This window comes from Quercus robur, chromosome 6 (genome assembly GCF_932294415.1).
Source record: "Quercus robur chromosome 6, dhQueRobu3.1, whole genome shotgun sequence".
In the NCBI taxonomy this organism is placed as follows: Eukaryota; Viridiplantae; Streptophyta; class Magnoliopsida; order Fagales; family Fagaceae; genus Quercus; species Quercus robur.
Genome location: NC_065539.1, coordinates 48,412,749 through 48,431,203, shown reverse-complemented (window position 1 = coordinate 48,431,203; position 18,455 = coordinate 48,412,749). Strand labels below are relative to the sequence as shown.

The following is an 18,455-nucleotide window of genomic DNA, read 5'->3' as shown; positions in this document are numbered from 1 at the left end:
TTGTTTGTTTTGGAAATCGTAGTTCGTAGACTTCTTCAGTTCTAAAGGTTTTTAAATCTTCTTCATTCCGTAATCCTAATCCGGCAATTCCTCGATGAAAGAGAATATGGGTTAATAACTCAATATACTCAATATATTATTATGTATTATTTTCCTAGTTCTTTGATTCTTTCTCCATTTCTAACAAATGATTCAAATCCAACCAGTCTTGGCCGGTCAACTTGTCTATCAACACCGACATTGACTTAATCAATACATTAAATAGCGCATCACATCATAATTTTATGCTTATTTTGTGGAGTTTATTTAATTTTTAATATAGCTATACTTTTATATATCCCATTAAGTGAATAAGCAAACCCAAACCACCATCACATGTTTGTAATCAACGGAAATTTTTGCTCAATTAATAAAGGATCTTGGAAACAAACCAAGAGGCAACCCTGATGATCTTTTAAAAAATATAGGCTCAATTTGTAACATCCCAGGTTATATGTATCGTATTACATTGAATTTTATAAATGTGTATTATGCAAGCGTGTGTTGTATCTCACATCATGCATATACTAGATTGATTTCGACTATATAAACAATTATAATGAACATTTAATTATAACTTGATTAATTCTTTTAAGATATATAGATCAAAGACTAATTTGATTCATGTCACTGCATGAGCACTATTCGTTTTACCAGTGCTCTAAGTTCTAACTCATGAGATTCTCTTTTTGGATTTGATGTGTCATTTACCCTCAAGATCAAGATCCTCTCCATTTGCAATAAAATAGAGAGGATTAACTTATGATTCAAATTCAGTTTCTTTAACATAATTTTTAATTTTATTCCCACCAAGTAAGAAATGATAATTGAATTTAAATATTGTGACATTATATTTATTATAGATATAGCTTGTATCTAGTGCTTTTTTTACATTAGACACACTACGCTGCGGACACGTATCCGAATCATAGTGTGTCCAATACAAAAAGACACTAGACACAAGCTTCACTCATTTATCATCTAAGATTTGTTAACTATACCTAATCCTTATAATGAAATGGAATTTCCTTATTTCAAAACAAGTGGAAAAGATCATTTTCTTTATCTTCATAGAACTATATCAAGTTTTATCCTAAAGCCTCTTGCTATGTCACCACTACTTAATTATCTCTTGTGAAAAATTTATTGAACACGGATTGAACGTGGTGATCATTTGCATAAGTTTGGTTTATTAAATTATTATTGATTCCATTTCATTTTAGTCGGAGTGGTCGAAAAATACCATATTGGTAAGCAAACCCGAAGAAGGAACTCCCTCGTTCCACCTCGAAAAAAATTATGGGTCATTTCATTTCGGCCAATACTTGCTCGTATTTGGATTTCAGCTAGAATGCAAGTTGCCTTTGTTTTGAATTTTTTTTGTCCAAACAATTATGGATCACAAATTATTTATCATAATTAAGAGAATGGAAAATATACATATCCATATAAATAAATTATACATTCCATCACTCATAAACCAAACTCACCACACTGCAGTTTTTTCTTATCTGTCCCTCATTTCCTGTAAGCACTTGAATTTCTCCCATCTTCTTTATGGAGTGAGCAAACTTCTCTAAGAAATATTCGAAGACAATCAATTTTTTAACTTCTTTAAAAGACTTTTTATCTGTTAGAAGTGCAGCATCGGATTGGAAAAGGCCTTTATGTTTTAACAAGATTTTGTAGTAATGGGTATCAAAAGATAGAGAGCTTTTAGGGTCCATTGGCAACGAAGTTGTGTTGTCTGAGAGGTTCTTGCATTTGGTTTTCAGGTAAGTTGCATAGATTGGATTAAGCGAAGGATCCTGACCATAGCCTTTTCCCGTAAAATTGTATAGTCTATTGCTGAAAGAAAAGCAATGTGAATCGCCAATGGTGTGCGCACCTGACCATATAGAGAGTTTCTTTTTAGTTTTTGGGCAAAATTAGGATTGGGGAAAAAAGAAAGAAAGAGAAAGATCATTAGATTATAGTAATATCAATAACAACAAGAACAATAATGCTTAATTTGTCCTGATAATTGCCTTCCATAGCTCATTTTGACGAATAGTTTATTGTCTCATTATCTTATGCTAATTAGTTCATGATATGCACATCTTCTATTAGATTATTACATCAAAGCTACGTTATAATGGGGCATTAATTATTTAGTGTTAGTTAAAAGTAAGGAGGAGGACATATTTTGTGCACTTTGTATATACATCTTCACTTGCAACAACATGTGAATCATATTACTCCTATAGTCAAATGAGACCCACACATATATTACGAGAGAATATATATATGTCTGATTCATGAAATTAATAATTACTGTTCAAATAAGGCTAAACGAAACTCGAACCAATATTTTAATGTTTGAGCTTTGAAATTCTCATGAATGCCAACCTCATAAAACTAACACAAATATAGATGTTCCAATTTCTTATCACTACCTTTTTCCATATACATTGACATTGTTTACCTGATAAAACCACAAGATCGAAAACGTCGAGGCCTTTGCTAGCGAATCTTTGTTTGAGTTGATCAAAATTGAAAGTTGGTGGAGCGAGGTTCACAAGGGCATCCGAAGCATGTGATATGGTTCCGTCTCTTCTTCCAAGGAACACTTTCCACAATGATTTCTTATACTGCAATCATTTCCATAAACAATTAAACATTAAGCATAACTGAGTCTTGAGCAAAAAAAAAAAAAAACCTTAAAAGTTGTTAGATAAAGGAAAAAAAGCTCCACTAATACCAAAATAGTCATTAGTAGCGTAAGTATCTAATTGATCAAGCCAACAATTCGTTGTTTTTGTTTTGAAGATTACTAAATTTTTTCCAAAACTTACTTGGAATGAAACTGAGTCTCTAGCAGCTAGGGCAACAATGTCAGCACAAGATACAACTCCAGGGCAAACCTTCTCTACTGCAGCTTTGATATCTGCTATAACGTCGAATCCTCCAAGGGTTAGGTTTGGAATTGCATCCTTTTCAGCTGTATTATTTGCTGTGGAGTCGATCAGTATCGAGGCATCACAACCCTAACATATAATTCAACGGATATATATACTTCAGAAACATAGAAGACATAAATATGATATGAAAGATATTGCTACACATTTTGAATTTCAAAGGTCAAATACATTTATGTCAGAGGACCCATAATACATATTTTGCAAATTCAAGAAAAAAAGTGGAAATTTATTCCATATGTCCTGTTGAATTGCAAGAAAGTTTTTAGTTTTTTTTTTTTTACAATGTAAGATAGTAAGACGAGTACGTACTTGAATATATGTCAGCTTTTATCATACAGATATATTTGAGCATGAATTATGTATAAAAGAAAAAACATGAATTACCCTAATGAAGCAATCATGAAAATGCAGCCTCAGTAATGGGGCTGCCACAGTCAAATCCTGTTCAACATGTTTCCAAGTGACCTCTCTCACAATGTCAAGGGCCTGAGGACAAGTATCCTTATAATAGTCTAGACTCAACTTTCCTCCATGGCTAACTCCTAGAAGTCCAAACAGGACTGCTATTGAGACCAGGAAGGAACTCAATTTTACATTCATCTTTCTCTCTTTCTCTCTCTCTCTCTGCTGCTATATTGCTTTGCCACTCATACATTGCATCCTTATATAGAGAGAGAGCAAATAGGAATCTTATTTCCCTATGAATAGTTCAGCAAGCACTGTTTGAAGTAACCGTTGATTTTTTTTGTATTAGTACTAAAATATGTCTTTCTAGACGTGCAAGTTAAGATTGTCTGGGAATAATAAATATAATTATGAATATAAACTGGTTTAGGTCTACCTGTTTTAGTCTCATCAATGATTTATAGTTAGTATAGCTTATTTTCAGTCTCTTATCAGAATGTCACGATCGGCTTTATGCCATTGGATTACATGTGGCACATTCAGTGTTCAATTGGGTTTTCTTCTTGTTTTTGACTCATTCATTCTAACAATTGTTAGAATGAATGAGTCAAAAACAAGAAGAAAACAAATGCAATATATGGAAAAACGAAAAAAAAAAAACACAATGAAACATCTAGTGGTGACTCTATCTGTGTTGAGTACTCCACCTTTTATGCACTTACCTTAAGGCTTAAACTCAGGGATAAAACACAATGAAAATTAAACTCAAGTTGAAGTTAGAGTATATAACACACCCTCTTTTCCTTTTCTGATGACTGAGGCACATGCCATTTGCATCAATCATTACACCAGCAATTCTTGAAGTAGTCAAGTTCATTGGCCCTTAGAATAGTTAAAGGTTTATATATTTTGTTAAACAGTTATGTGAATAATTTTTCTTATCTATTATGTCTGACTTTTGTATTACTCGTCAACCACATTTCACCAGGTATATATGAAAGACGTGCACGCATTCCTTCTCAACAAGGCAAATATATATATATATATATATATATATATATAAAGAGTTTATAAAATGAGTTTAACTTGCCTTCGATACTTTAAAAACATGACAAATGTCCGAAAATAGCAATATATTACTCGCATGTTCCATATAATACATAAATTGTGGCAAAATATGGAATGGAAATTTATCATTTTATTTGAATTTGATATTTTTATTTAAATTCTTTGACTACTTAATAGTTAATACTCGATCAAACCTCTTTTTTGAGGTAGTCTTCGCTTCTAAGTACTAGTCCTTACCTACTCAACAAAAATAAAAGTACTGGTCCTTATTTTGACTAGTCCCACACCCATATAAAATAAATTTATTTCCTCTTTTTAATTTTTTCATATTTTTTTTAGTAAATAGGCAATCAGCAAATTGCATATATATAAATGCACTTTAAATTTTTATTGAAATTAAAGATGAATTATTATGAGTTAATTTCAATCAATCATAAATACTGACTCATGATTTCTCGAATCATAAGTTATCTATAACTGTTGAAATATTTCTTTTAAGTATCACATGCTCCTTAAAGAGGAAGAAGCACCAAAAAAAAAAAGATAAATTATGGGTTAACTTCAATCAATCATAAGTACTAACTCGTGATTTCTCGTATAAAAAGTTATTTATAATTGTAGGTATAAAAAGTTATCTATAACTGTAGAAATCTTTCTTTTTAAGTATCACATGCTCCTTAAAGAAGAAGCCCCAAAAAAAACCCTCAAAATTCGTATAAAACATGTTCCTTTCTTGGCCTAGATTGATTATATTTTCCTAAAATTAATCACCATCCAACAAGCTCTCCCAACTGTTGAGAAAACCCAAAAATTTCAGGCATCAACACATCATTTCAAATTATGCATTTTTACAATAAATGTTTAATTCCTTTGCTTCCTATAAAATAAAATAAAAAATAAAAACTTCGTATATTATTGCTTGGTAAAATATTGTGTTTTAGCTAAGAGTCATGTAGGTATCATTTTTTTAATGAAGATATCCAAAGTTTAAATCTTTTAAAATCAATGTGAATCAATAAAGGACAATCAACTCAATGGTGGTTGGGTGGCCCAAATAGCCTCACCTATCAAGGTTATTTTTTACGACTAGATTTAAAGGGCTCTAACCCGTGAACTCCACCAGGACCATAACTGACTCTTTTCCTGGTTCTATGTTCTATTTCTATGATTCTATATTTCTATCTAGCCTAGTAGTATTTTACTATTTGCTTTTTACAGTTAACTCCGCAGTATTTGTTTTTTACGGCTAGTTCTATGTTCTATATTCTATGATTCTATATTTCTATCTAGCCTAGTAGTATTTTACTATTTGTTTTTTACAGTTAACTCTGCAGTATTTGTTTTTTACGGTGCTTGTGAGACTGATTGGCCTTGAAGAGGTAGAAGCTCGAGTGAATAGGAACGACCTGAAGAATGAGATGGTATTGGGATATCTGTAGCTTAGTCCGACAGTAGTGCAACTTATTATTAGTTTTCTCCAATTTAATAACTTTTATCGAGAATCTTGTATCTTAATTAATTGACACTTGTTCAACAAAGACATTCAGGATTCAAATCCCTCAATCCCAATTATTGATATATAAAAAAAATTATTTCAATAATTTGTCTTGTAAAAAATTGTAATATTTAATTATTTTATAGACAAAATAGAAAGACACTAAGAGTAGTGTAGTGATTTGATCATATTATATATATATATATATATATATATCTGTGTGTGTTTGTGTGTGTTTACAAATTGAAAATTGCATGATATAGTGGTTAATATAGATAGGCATGTGTGTGTGTGGAACTAACATATATATTACATGTCACTAAAAGGTGTTAGGAAATTTAAATGGTTAAGATAATTTTAGTGAATTCACAAATATTTAATTTTTTATGGCTTTTGCATCAATTGTTTTCAAAGAAACTAAACATGAGGAAGGATGTCATATTCTAAATTTTTTTTAATTATTCCAACTAAAAATTATTTCTTGTATAGAGTTGATAAAAAGAGTTTTACTAACATATGCCCTTAGGACATACATTCCTAAATCATTTTAGAAAACCTTTTATGGAAAAATAAAAAAGTGACTGACTTTTTTTTTTAACTTTTTCAATTTTTCATAAAATGTTTCCTAAAATAGATTATTAGAACATACATTAGGCGGACCCTTATAGAAATAATCATATAAATTCATTTAATATAAATAATTAATGCACAACTATAGATAATTAATATATGCACTTATTCTATTGATAAAAATGCAAATTTTGTTGATTTAAAAGCCTAAATAAAGAGTATTTCAAAGCATGCACCACATGGCACAACCTTATGTTCTCTAACATGAAATCCTTGCTTTTATATATGATATTGATTGATTATGGATTAACTTCGATCAATCATAAGTACTGAATTATAATTCTTGTATCTAGAGTTCTTTGTAATTGATGAAGTCTTTCCTTCAAGTATTACGTGCTCTTTAAAGAAGAAGCCCAAAAAAACCCTCAAAACTCATATGAAAAATGCTCTTTTTGTCTCTTAGATTAATTATATTTTCGTAAAATTAATTAGCGGGGCGAAGTTGTTTTGTACTCCATCAACACCATCCAACAAGGGTCTCTCCAGCTATTGAACACTCGTAAAGATTTCAAGCATCAACGCATCATTTTAAAATTTGCAATTTTTATGAAAAATGATTAATTATTCATTTACTTTCTCCAAAAAAAAAAAAAAAAAAGTTTCGTATATTATTGCTTGGTTAAATTGTATTATGTTGATGCCCATTTTTGCGAATCCATATCCAAAAGCCCATGAGGAAGAAAGCCCAATAAAAATCAAGGTTCAAATACCCACCAAGAAGACCGAAGAGCAAGAAAGGTCCAAAGAAAAAAGTGCAAGGAAAAGCGATCTACAGCAAAACGCAAATTTACAGCAAATTACAAATCTGTAACAGAATACATATCTGCTGCAGAATACAGTTCTTCGGTAGAATAGCTTCGGCAAATAAAGACAAATTGGACCCAAGACCCTTTTGATCCAATCAACATTATTTGGCCCACAAAGACCCAAATCCTTTTGTATAAAAAGATAGGAGTGAAAACTACTATGAAAAAGCACGATGAAAAGAAACAAGGAACAGTAGGAAGTGTTAGCAGTGGGAATCACGTGAAGGAAAGAAAAACCAAACCAAAGGAAAATGACAAACGTAGCAGGAAACGCATGAAGAAATAAGACAAAAACACACAGCAGAACGAAACAAAACTAATCTGCTACGATGAAAACAACGTGGGAACGAAAGAAGACAAAAATAGAAGACAATGAAGCAAGCACAAAAAGGCCGGAGCACCATCAACCTGTACCCAGCCAATACAAGGGAGGTGGGCCCATGATCAAGGGGATTCAAAGGGTGTGGTTTGATGGTGGGGGGAAAATGGGGTCTATATTTGGTTTCCAACCATGACTTCTTTTTGGGAATATACCTTGTTAGGATGGTATTTTACCCAAAAGAAGTAATAGATGGTTGGGACCATTTGATGCATGCTATAGAGCTAGGCAGGGAAATAGCCCAATCCTTATTGGTTAGTCACCTAGAGGTAGAGGTATACAGCAAGAACAAACAAAAGGAAATTTTGTCATGAAATGAGTAATGGTGCAACTGACGTATTCTGAGCAGAAGTAGTAGCCGAGCAACCAATGGGTTGGTGGGTAGTCCTAAAGGGATGCCCACAACAAGCCAAAAATAGTTGATGAAATCCTAGAGGTAAAAAGGAGAAATCTCATTGAATTAGCTCACTATAAAAGGAAGAGTTAACCATGGCAAAAAGGGGGGAGACTTAATGGGGGGGAAGCACCTAAGGGAGGCACTTAGAAAGAGAAAGGGACCCAAGAAAAGAAAAGACCAAAGGGGGAACAACCCACGGCAAGAGAGTAGTAAGCAACTAAGTGTAAAAAGAACGGAGAGAAAGAAAGAAAGAAAGTGATAAAAAGAAGAGAGAAAACACAGCAGGAATAGGGGCATGCATCAATAGACCATCTTTTCCCTCCCTCTTAGCAAACCCACTCTTTGAAGTCCCCAAAAGTAATAGTTAGTAGCCATTTAGGCCTATTCTCCAAAATGCACAACTTTGATGGCAAAAGCCTATGACAAGGTTGTTCAAGTTGGGGTTTGGATTCCTTCTTGGTTTACTTATTTTATGAGAAAATTCAATACTTGATTTTGATTGCAAATATATTTGATTTCACTCGTTATAACTTATATCTGCTGTATTTAGTCATTCTATCATAGCACGTTTTTATCACATTTGCTGCATCAGTTGTCCTGCTATGGAATCTTTACTTGATTTACTAGTTATTCTGCTGTAATACCTTTTTATTATATTTACCGTGTTAGCTATTATACTATCTAAACCTTTTCGGTTGAAGCTTTCTTATTTCTTTGTTATTATGTGTTTTACTTTTGACACGAACTAATTATTATCCTGCCATAAGTATATATACATATACCTTGTAGCTTATGCTCTGCCATATATTTTATAGAAGTATATGTGAATACGTATAAGTATATTTACGAATATGTGTATGTATATATTTGAGAATATGCTAACCCATGTAAGGTAACATTTGCTTGATTGATATTTTCTTTGGGTTTTAGATTTGTTTATATGTAAGAAGTAGAAAAGTATTTCTACAGTAAAAAATGAAGAGTAGTCATTCACATTGCAAAAGGCTTTACTGCACGGCAGAAGGCTTTACTGCACAGTAGAAGGCTTTACTGCACAACAAACAGCTTTAATGCACAATAAAAACTTTTACTGCACAGCAGGAAGCTTTATTACACAGCAAAAAGTTTTACTGCACAGCAGACGGTTTTACTGCTCGGCAAAAAGTTTTGCTGCATAGCAAAAAAGTCAGACCTATGGCAGAAACTGGAGAAAGGTTCCTTCTGCAGCAAAAATAGAGGATAAGCTCACTTTGCAGTGTCTTCCCTTGGACTTTGGACTCAACGTTTACACACAAACTGGCAGCGACAGAATGATACTTTGGAACCCATTCTACGGAGCACCAGGCCCAACTTCCTTCTTAGAAAAAGTATAGACTAAGCGTTTTTCAATAACATCAAGACGCGTGTCTAAGGTACAAGAAATATAAAAAGAACCCTTGACATATTATATGTCATTTTTCTATGTCAAATCATTATCGACTTACATGTGTATGCTTCCTCTTTGCTTCCTAGTCCACCATCCCATTATCAAGCAAATAATGAAATTGAATGTAATGTCATAAGAACGTCCCCAAGTTTTAGTCCTCTCTAAGACTTAAAATATTGTAGCTTAGCCAAGAGCTATGTAGCTCTAGTTTTTCTAATGAAGATATCCAAGGCTTAAATTTTCATTCCTCAATTATTGAATTTTATAGGTATATATATATATATATATATATATTAAATGTTTTTTATTTCATGATCTAGGTAGTACTATTTATATGCGGGTAAAAGGGTTCCTCATGATTTTAGACACTAAACATATAGTATCCATTTATTCTTGTTGGCAAGCTTTTCATGTGACTAGAGAGGTCTAAAATCAATTGATGTTTTGGTATGATGATAAAAAAACTATCATTAGAAACAGATATCATAAGTTAAAACTCTCTAAAAGAGAAAAAGAGAGAGAGAGAGAGAATTAATGTTTTGGCTCACTCTATTGTTAATTGGGCTTGGGCCGTTTATGTTGTGGAACTGGGAAGGATTCCAATCTCCATTCCTAGTTTTGTTTTCACTGCTCTAATAAGGGAAGATGAAGGTAGCGTTCCTCTTCTGTTTCTATTTAATTACAGTGCTTCATAATCTAAAACAAAATTTAATTACAGTGCTTGTCATTTCTGTCATCCGCAAAACAAATCACTATTCAAGAATCTTGTATGTCACTAGAAAAGATAGGTGCATGCCAAAAAAACAAAAACAAAAAGATGATAATCAAGTCATCCTCTTGCAATACAATTCTTATTATCCAGAATTGAACACTTGTAATCAAGATTTCTCATAATAATATAATGAATCAGGTTTAAAATAGCAGTAATTGACATTCATCATATCTTAAATTGATCATATTGTGTCAATGGCTCATTCCAATGCTCCCACCTTTTTATTTTGTTCATCTTTCATTCTCTAATTTTCATTGTTTTGTCTTTTCCTTTGACCAAGGGGCTTTAGGGGTAGCCCACTTAATTGAAAATGGATGGAATGGTAGTATCAAATGGAAAAGTGTTACGGTAGCCATGAAAATGGAACACCAAGTGGAAAACAGATGTAAGTTAAAAGATTGTAATGAAAGCAATTGAAACTACAAAGAAGAAAATGAAAACAAACCAAACTTAACGACGGTAAGAGTTTAATTTGTAATTTAGCCTCAGATTTAAACTTTGGCTTAACCTTACCATCACTGCCTTTCTACCAAAAAGAGATTCAGATTACAATTGACTGATCAGTTATAACAGAGCACACGTACAAAAATATTTCTTAATTGGGAAAACACTCTTGTACACACTACAAAGTGTGTAACACACACTTGAGTTTTTAATTTTATAACTGAAAACGTGGTTTAAAGTCACGTTATCAGTTTATAAAAACACAGTATGACACAGGTGTGAAATAAGCACCACTCTCCATAACACCAAGTCTTTATAGCCAGCTTTGATGGCCAGCATCAAGATATCTTTAGTATTCTGTATATCCCCCAATGAGAAATCCCAATTCCCAAAGACCAAATAAAATGATCTTAGTTTGCCAACCATGACACCAACTATCGGAATCACTGCAAACCAATGTATGCCAAAGGCCGATATTCAGGGTAACATCACAAGGACAGTTGTTCCATACTACAGATATAAAGCAGATATATTCCACCTCTTAATTGTATTTTGCCACCTTTCAAACAAAGCAACATGGAGTAATTGAATAATAAATAGAAATTTCTAAAAAAGAACTGGTTAAAATTTGGCCAACCAAACAAAACCACCTCAAGCTGAATGTTGCAACTAAAATAACTTTCTGTAGAAAACATGGTCATTGAGAAAACAAAGGATGCCAAAAACAAACTTACTTTAAAATACACCTCAATAGAAAGGTTGTCAAAACACTAATTACATAAAAAGGTATGAAATTGGGCTAACTCATATGACTAGCCATTGGAGTTATGGGGACATTTCAAAAGTTACAAACTCTAACAATGAGCATGCTCTTCTGGACAAAATTTTAAGATGACTACCATTAAACCAAAAAACAAATTGTGGCATAATAACTCCTAACTTCTACTGTTTCAATCCCACTATGGTTAACCTAGCACCAGCACCACTTCATGCCACATCTAAGCAGTAAACTACTCATGCCACCACAAGCATCTGCCTTTAATCTTAAAAATATTACTTACCCAAAAACTACTCATGCCACAAGGCCATATCCAAACAAAGCTAGGCTCTTCCTCTCCTCTCCCAACAGCTTACTAGAAAACCACCATTTCAAACCATAGGTAGCTCCCAATGCCTAGTATGCCCACTCTTATCAATTGAAGGGGGTCCCCTAATCCACCTCATGTACAGAGGCTGTGTACACAAAGTACCCCACTCTTGTAACTTTGGCCAATTGCTCCAATATCTAGGGAAGGCTATAGAACTTTTTCCTTTTTCAAAGGAAAATAAAAATAAATATTGAGAGAAAGATACAAGGGATCGGGTAGAGATCTCCAAAAGAGAAAAGGTAGATAAAAGACAACCCAAAAAAGAAAAAAACACAATGAACAAACAAACAACTAGATGACCAAAATCAAAACTAAGAACATATCAAAAAGAGGGGAAAACTTAGGCAAGCCTTATTCCTAAAAATTTATAAAAATGAGAAGTTGATTGAGCACCTATAATAGCCAAATAATCAGCCTACTCAGTAACTGATAGGGGAATCCACCCCAACGACCTATAGAGCTAGAATCATGTGAGTAAACCTCCACCACCACCCTACTGTGGTTCTGCTTATTAACCCACACTGACATCATTGCCATATTTCTCTACAAGAGGCAGCTTCTACTTTTAGCTCCTATAAGCTAAAGTTGAAGTTGCCTACATTTCCATGTACACCTAAACAACCCACAATAACTAAGAAAATTACTTGTCAACATCCACTAAACAACAGGTTCTAATCACCCACAATCTCGCAATCATTATACCCCATGTTATCCTGAGATACCCAGCTCCAATAGTCATATATTGTGAGAAGTTGAAAAATGTTTTCAGTCCAAAGAAAGCTACTATACTTTAAATAGCAACTGTGTAATGGAAAAGGGTTTAGTGGTAAATGCTAGGTTTTATAGGAGAAGGATTTAATATTGTCATCAATTAAAACCAAAAAAATTAATGAACCAAACAGCAAGAAAAATTAGATCTTAGGTGCTCAAGTTATACCTGAATTAGTGCTGATAAATAGAGGGGGGGGGGGGGGGGGGGGGGAGAGAATGAGAGATAGCTCTGCCGCTTCTCCCACCTATTGGAACCCATAATGCATATCTAAACATTTGAATTATCAACAGAGATATCTAGGGTTCTAATCTGCCCACTCCAAACCATTGATTTATCAAAAAACATTTGAATAATGCATTATGTCTCTTAGTGATCTTCATTTGAAGTTTTAGAAGTTATGTAATTCTTTCTGCTATTAAAGTGATTGGTTGGTTACAGTATACATGTTCTTTTCTAATTGAATGTCTATTTATTTGGTGTACTGGGATGAGGTAGTAAGGACTTGATGGAAAAATGTTGGTTGAGGACTTCAAAAACCATGTGGACAATTTGATTTCTAAGGTTTGAGGATTTTGGGATTAGATGTTTGCTTTTGCTTGGTTGATTGCCTTATTACTATGAGCTGCATTTCTCTAAATGCAAAACTTTTCACCTGCAGTTGCCAATTCACACCCATTAAACAACCAGGATGTAGCATTGGTACATTCGTGATAATGAGAATTGTAGATAAAATTCCATCTTGAATTGAAGCTTGTCCATTTCTATGTTGCCAAGGAGAAGCTTCAATTCAAGATGGATTTTTTTTTTTTTTTTTTTTTGATAAGTCTATTCAAGATGGAATTCTTTCTATAATTCTCAAAATTAACTGAACAGTAAAGTTAGAGCAGAATGCAGATAAATAAGGGGGAAAGAATGAGAGATAGCTCTACCGCTTCTCCCACCTATGTGAACTCATAATGCATATCTAGACATTTGAAACCATTTCAAAATTACAATATAAAAGAATAGCCCTATTGGCACATCAACCTCTTATAACCCACGATTCACATATTCATTATTTCCATGCACTCATAACGTGGATGGGAAAAGCTACTAGTCAAGTACCAATAGCCTACCCTACAAAAACTACTAATTAGGGAACCATAACTACCACAGTGATTACAACTTTTGAAACCATAGTGTTCTAACAAACAAAAGAAATCTAGAAAAGAAACATATTATCAATTTGAAAACCAAATATAGGTGATAAACATGCAATTAAAAGTTATAACTCACTACAACCTAGAAACATCACGTAACAAAGTGTTAGCCTAAGGTACATGTAGGCACATAAAACTCCATGTACTCTTAACACCAAAAATTCTAAGGTTCCCAATTCAATCAATGGAGGGGCTGGAGGCTAATGAACAATGTTAACACACAGAACCATCTACAGGTTTAAGACTTTTACATAAGTTGATTTTCGTCAATAGACAAGGCCGATTATTTAGAGTGAAGAATATTATTCTTCCACAATTCCATGACATAAGCAAATTTCAATCACAACAAAATCTTACCATTAATCAATATAGCTAAAATATTGTGAACTGATGCTTAAAGATGAACATATTATGTTGCAAATACCAGCATCACCAACATCAGTAATAGACTAGGGTGTATGCAATTGAAAATGCATTATCTTTGAAAAAGCTGCCAAACCAATCATCAATCTATTTCTTACAAAACTGTCCTGTTCAGTTTGTAAAAAGATTTATTTCAAATGGTATTGTTTTGGTTCACAATATAAAGTTATTCTTCATTGTCAAATTTAAACTTTAGCTACCCAAAGGAAATACAAGGCATAATTTAACTGAACTAGAAATGAAGCAAAATTCCACTAGAAGCTGAAGAAATAAGATATACAGTGCTCAAGAATGAATGCACTCTTATCTCATCTCACTAATCATTACAAGAAAAGGCATTTATACTAGCAGTTTTTATATAAACTGTAACCTACCGATCAAATGAAGATCACGAAGAGACATCGTTCACATTACAACAAGCATTCTTAACTATACAACAACCAATTCAAAAGAGAAATCACACGCCATACAAGCGTTTGTGTTACAAACCATTTCTCCAAATTTCCTCAAATAAAAAAAATACAAAAGTACACAACAAGACCTGAATCCTTTATAACTGTCAATCCAGAAATAAAATTTTTAAAACTTACAAAAAAACAATCACTGAGAACTACAAACACTAATATATATTGGCATACAGCAATAACCTACATAAATTAAATTTTCGACTGCTTCAACTTTTAACTATACAACAACAACCATTACCTGCAAAACTGCGACATTCCCAATCACTTGGAAACCAATAGGATTTCCGGTTTCTTAGCCTTGCTTGGAGTGTTGGAATTCGAAGATGCATTTGCTGCAGCTGCTGCTGCTTCTGCCTCCATCTTAGCAGCCGCGCGCGCCCTCTTATCAAGCTGAATAAGGCTCCTCGTGGCCAAGATCGCCTGCGGAACCAGATCATGAGAAGCTCTGGCGTATAAACACCTCACGGCCACCGCGGCTTCGTCCTTTACGTCTTGTGGATTCAACGGAGCCAACAAGCAATGCCCTAAAATCCTCAATGCCGGTTGCAATAGCTCCCAAGGTAACGGAATTCTAATCCCCTTAGGTTTTTCGGAATTTTCATCATCGTTATCACCAGCCTTGTATTTCTGGATCCCTAATTTGTTCATCTCTTCAACCACACCTTCAATCTCAATCTCACATCCATTCTCGATTGCTCTAGAATCCGAAAACGACGTGCAGTTTTCGAATTCGTCGTCGAACTCTCTTTTACAAGGACAGTCCTGGCCGGCCCAGGCAGCGACGGATCGGCAAAATTCGAGCTTAGACCAACTCGGCATCTGCGAGATCTGCTTGTAATAGCAATCGAGAGCGACGCCGACGATGCAAGCTCGTTTCGTGGATTTAACGGCGATCTGCGGCTCTAAAGGCAGCGACAAAATTCCAACGGAAGGCCGATTGTTAGCGGCGGGGGTGGTGCGGCGAGGAGTGTGGTAGAGCGAGGGCTGAGAGAGGTCAGGGATTTGGATGAGAATCGGCTTTCCGTTGCGGGATTTGGTTTCGGAAGCGTAGAGAGCGAGGAGTACGGCTTCGAATCCGGCGAGGGAAGGGAGGGAGAGAGAGTCGTCGGAGTGGATGCGAGAGAGGTAGAGGGCGGAGATGAGAGGGAGGAAAGAAAGGACGACGAGTTGCAAGTGAGGGTCGGAGGAGAGGTAGGTGTCGTAGAGCCATTGGCAGAGCGGGTCGGATCCGGATCCGGAGAGAGGGGAGGAGAGGGCGGAGGAGATGAGGGAGTAGGCGGTGGGGGAGGAGAGGAGGGAGAGGGCGGGGCGGTCGGAGTCGGCGAGGGAAGAGAAGGAGAAGGAAGAGGAGGAAGGGGAGGAATTGGAGAGGAGAGAAGAGAGAGCGTGGATTCGAGAACGGGCTTTGGATACGGATTCCCACCAGGAGTGCATCGGGTCAGAGGCGGCGGTGGTGGTGGTAGTTGTGGTGGTGGTGGTGGTGGTTGTGGTGGGAGGGTTTGGAGTGTAAGAGGAGGTGGAGGAGGCGGAGGAGGAGGGAGAGCGAGTAGCGCGGTGGTTCGAGTGGTAGTCCATTGTGTGTGTGTGTGTGTGAGAGAGTGTGTGTGTGAGAGTGTGAGAAGTGAGTGAAATTCGGTAAGAACGAAGATATGGGAGCAGGGAAGGGAAATGGGGAGCTATAAATATAACGTTAATCGTTACATTTTTTGGATCTGGTGAGCTCAACTGCTAAAAAGTGTACAATCCCGGTTAGCTCAACTCCTTTACTCAGTTATCCGTACTCAAATAAAAGATGTGGAATCAAATCCATCCTAACCAAAATAAATAAATAAATTTTTTTTTGTTTTTTTTAGTTTCAATTTATGATATCTTTTTTTATGATAAATTTTTATTATTAAACTAAAACATTAATCAATTTTTGGTTAGATAGCAATTGAATTTCAAATTTCTTATTCAACTATTAAAGATTTTATCAGTTGAACTGACTGAAACTTACTAAGATTAATACTCTTGTTTATGGCAAAAACCAATTGATTTATTTTTTTTAGTGGAAACAATTTGATTGATATTTTAGACACCAATCATCATGAAATAGACCTTAAAGCATTCATATCAATGTAGTTATTTTAATATTTCAATAAATATATAACTAAAGTCTCCAAAAAAGCCACGTATATTCTCAAAAAAAAAAAAAAAAAGCCACGTATTAGTCTCACCAAACTAGTGCAAAATATTTAGCTAAGAGAAGTGCCTGCCACACCCAGTGAGGACATTGTCATCACTATTGTATAAAAAATCATTTTTATTCTTTCTATCTATTGGCATCTGATGTCTATCTCCATCTCTTCTTCTAAAAAAAAATTCTCCATCTCCTCTCTCTCTCTCTCTCTCTCTCTCTCTCTCAAGGCATTTTCCCTCTCTTCTCTCTAATTTTAGTGCCACTCTCTTTCCTGATCTTCTCCATAACCTTCTCTTCCTTCCCAATCATAGGCCCCACCTAAGCCGCCTCCGCTCAGAAGCTGACACAACACCACTCTAACCCCGACCTCAATGCAGTCACTCTTCGCCGCAACCTCTTGCGCCTTCAACACCTCTACAGCCTCCTCACCAATGTGAATATTAAGAAATAATATTATTTAATTGTAAAAGTAGCGAGGTTGATGTATGAATATAAAAATATTGATAACTAAATTAGAAAAAACAGTATTTTTTTGAGTTAGTTTGGTAAAAAATTTGAGGAGATCGACATGAATGTTCTTATGACCAAGATCAAAATTTTACCATATCTACAATTAAAATGATAAAGTTTGGCTATAAACTTGATGACTTCACTTAATATCATTTTTATCATATGTGAATTTTGACAAATCTACCATTAAATTACATTTTTTTTTCTTTTATATCATCAATCAAATGTTTAAGTTTTGAGTTCTTGCAATATAAAATTATCCATTAATATAAATTTATAGATAAAATAGTAAATAACATATGATTGGTACAAAATTTGACATGCATGTTAAGAATTTAAAAATCATGCAATCTAACAATTAAATTTTTAAAATTTGTAGCTGTACGGCACCGAGATCCCAAGACCTATCTAGGCCCTTGGGCCCAGGCCCAACGGGAACAGCCCCATTGCCCTAAGCCCTTCTTAGATCTGCCTTAGCGTAAAAACTAATTTAGGACCTTGAATTCTGATATGTGCTCGGCATAAGCTTTTCCGAACAAGCGTATTAACCGTGTCCGGGTAAATCATGATATGCTCAGTAAACTGCATTACCGAACACTATCAACTAAGCTGGAACCAAGTTCCAAGGCCATAATTGTTACACCCCACTCTCACCTAAAAACCCACTTAAATCAGATAATACTGGACCTTCAATAGCACTAACAGAAGCTGAAATCGTAATCTCACCACTAACCTTGGCTATAAATAGCAGAAGTTTGGGAGAAAGAAGGGGTTCAGAAAAATATAAAGAAAACAGTGAAGTGAGAAGGAGAGACTAAGTGTTGCTTTGAGTTTCTCTGCCGAGAACGATCCGGAGTAGGAAATCCTCAAGCCCACTACAAATAAATTGTGAGCAAGTGAGTGAAGACCCAACAGCCTTATACCTGGTTCCCACAG

General features: G+C 34.7%; 3 protein-coding genes across 3 annotated transcripts in view; all 3 read right to left on the bottom strand.

The window, feature by feature from the left end:
- The window catches only part of LOC126689191 (peroxidase 3-like), a 75,664-nt gene that overhangs the window by 54,544 nt on the left and 2,665 nt on the right, over positions 1 to 18,455 (bottom strand). The gene's annotated exons all lie outside the window — the stretch shown is intronic.
- On the bottom strand, positions 1,435 to 3,623 carry LOC126689190 (peroxidase 3-like). The gene is made up of 4 exons (XM_050384268.1): positions 3,384 to 3,623; positions 2,874 to 3,065; positions 2,504 to 2,669; positions 1,435 to 1,927 (listed from the first exon to the last, which is right to left on the bottom strand). Exons 1-4 carry the CDS (start codon positions 3,597 to 3,599, stop codon positions 1,509 to 1,511), a joined length of 993 nt encoding a protein of 330 aa, XP_050240225.1. The 5' UTR covers positions 3,600 to 3,623; the 3' UTR covers positions 1,435 to 1,508.
- Positions 14,752 to 16,609, bottom strand: LOC126689188 (A-agglutinin anchorage subunit). Its single transcript, XM_050384266.1, has one exon. It carries the CDS (start codon positions 16,403 to 16,405, stop codon positions 15,092 to 15,094), a length of 1,314 nt encoding a protein of 437 aa, XP_050240223.1. The 5' UTR covers positions 16,406 to 16,609; the 3' UTR covers positions 14,752 to 15,091.

Coding starts and splice junctions, on each gene's coding strand:
- LOC126689190 (XM_050384268.1), bottom strand. CDS start 3,599: ATGAATGTAAAATTGAGTTCCTTCCTGGTCTCAATAGCAGTCCTGTTT. Junction 2,670..2,873: donor GAGACTCAGTTTCATTCCAA/GTAAGTTTTGGA, acceptor AAATGATTGCAG/TATAAGAAATCATTGTGGAA. Junction 1,928..2,503: donor CGATCTTGTGGTTTTATCAG/GTAAACAATGTC, acceptor CTATATGGTCAG/GTGCGCACACCATTGGCGAT.
- LOC126689188 (XM_050384266.1), bottom strand. CDS start 16,405: ATGGACTACCACTCGAACCACCGCGCTACTCGCTCTCCCTCCTCCTCC.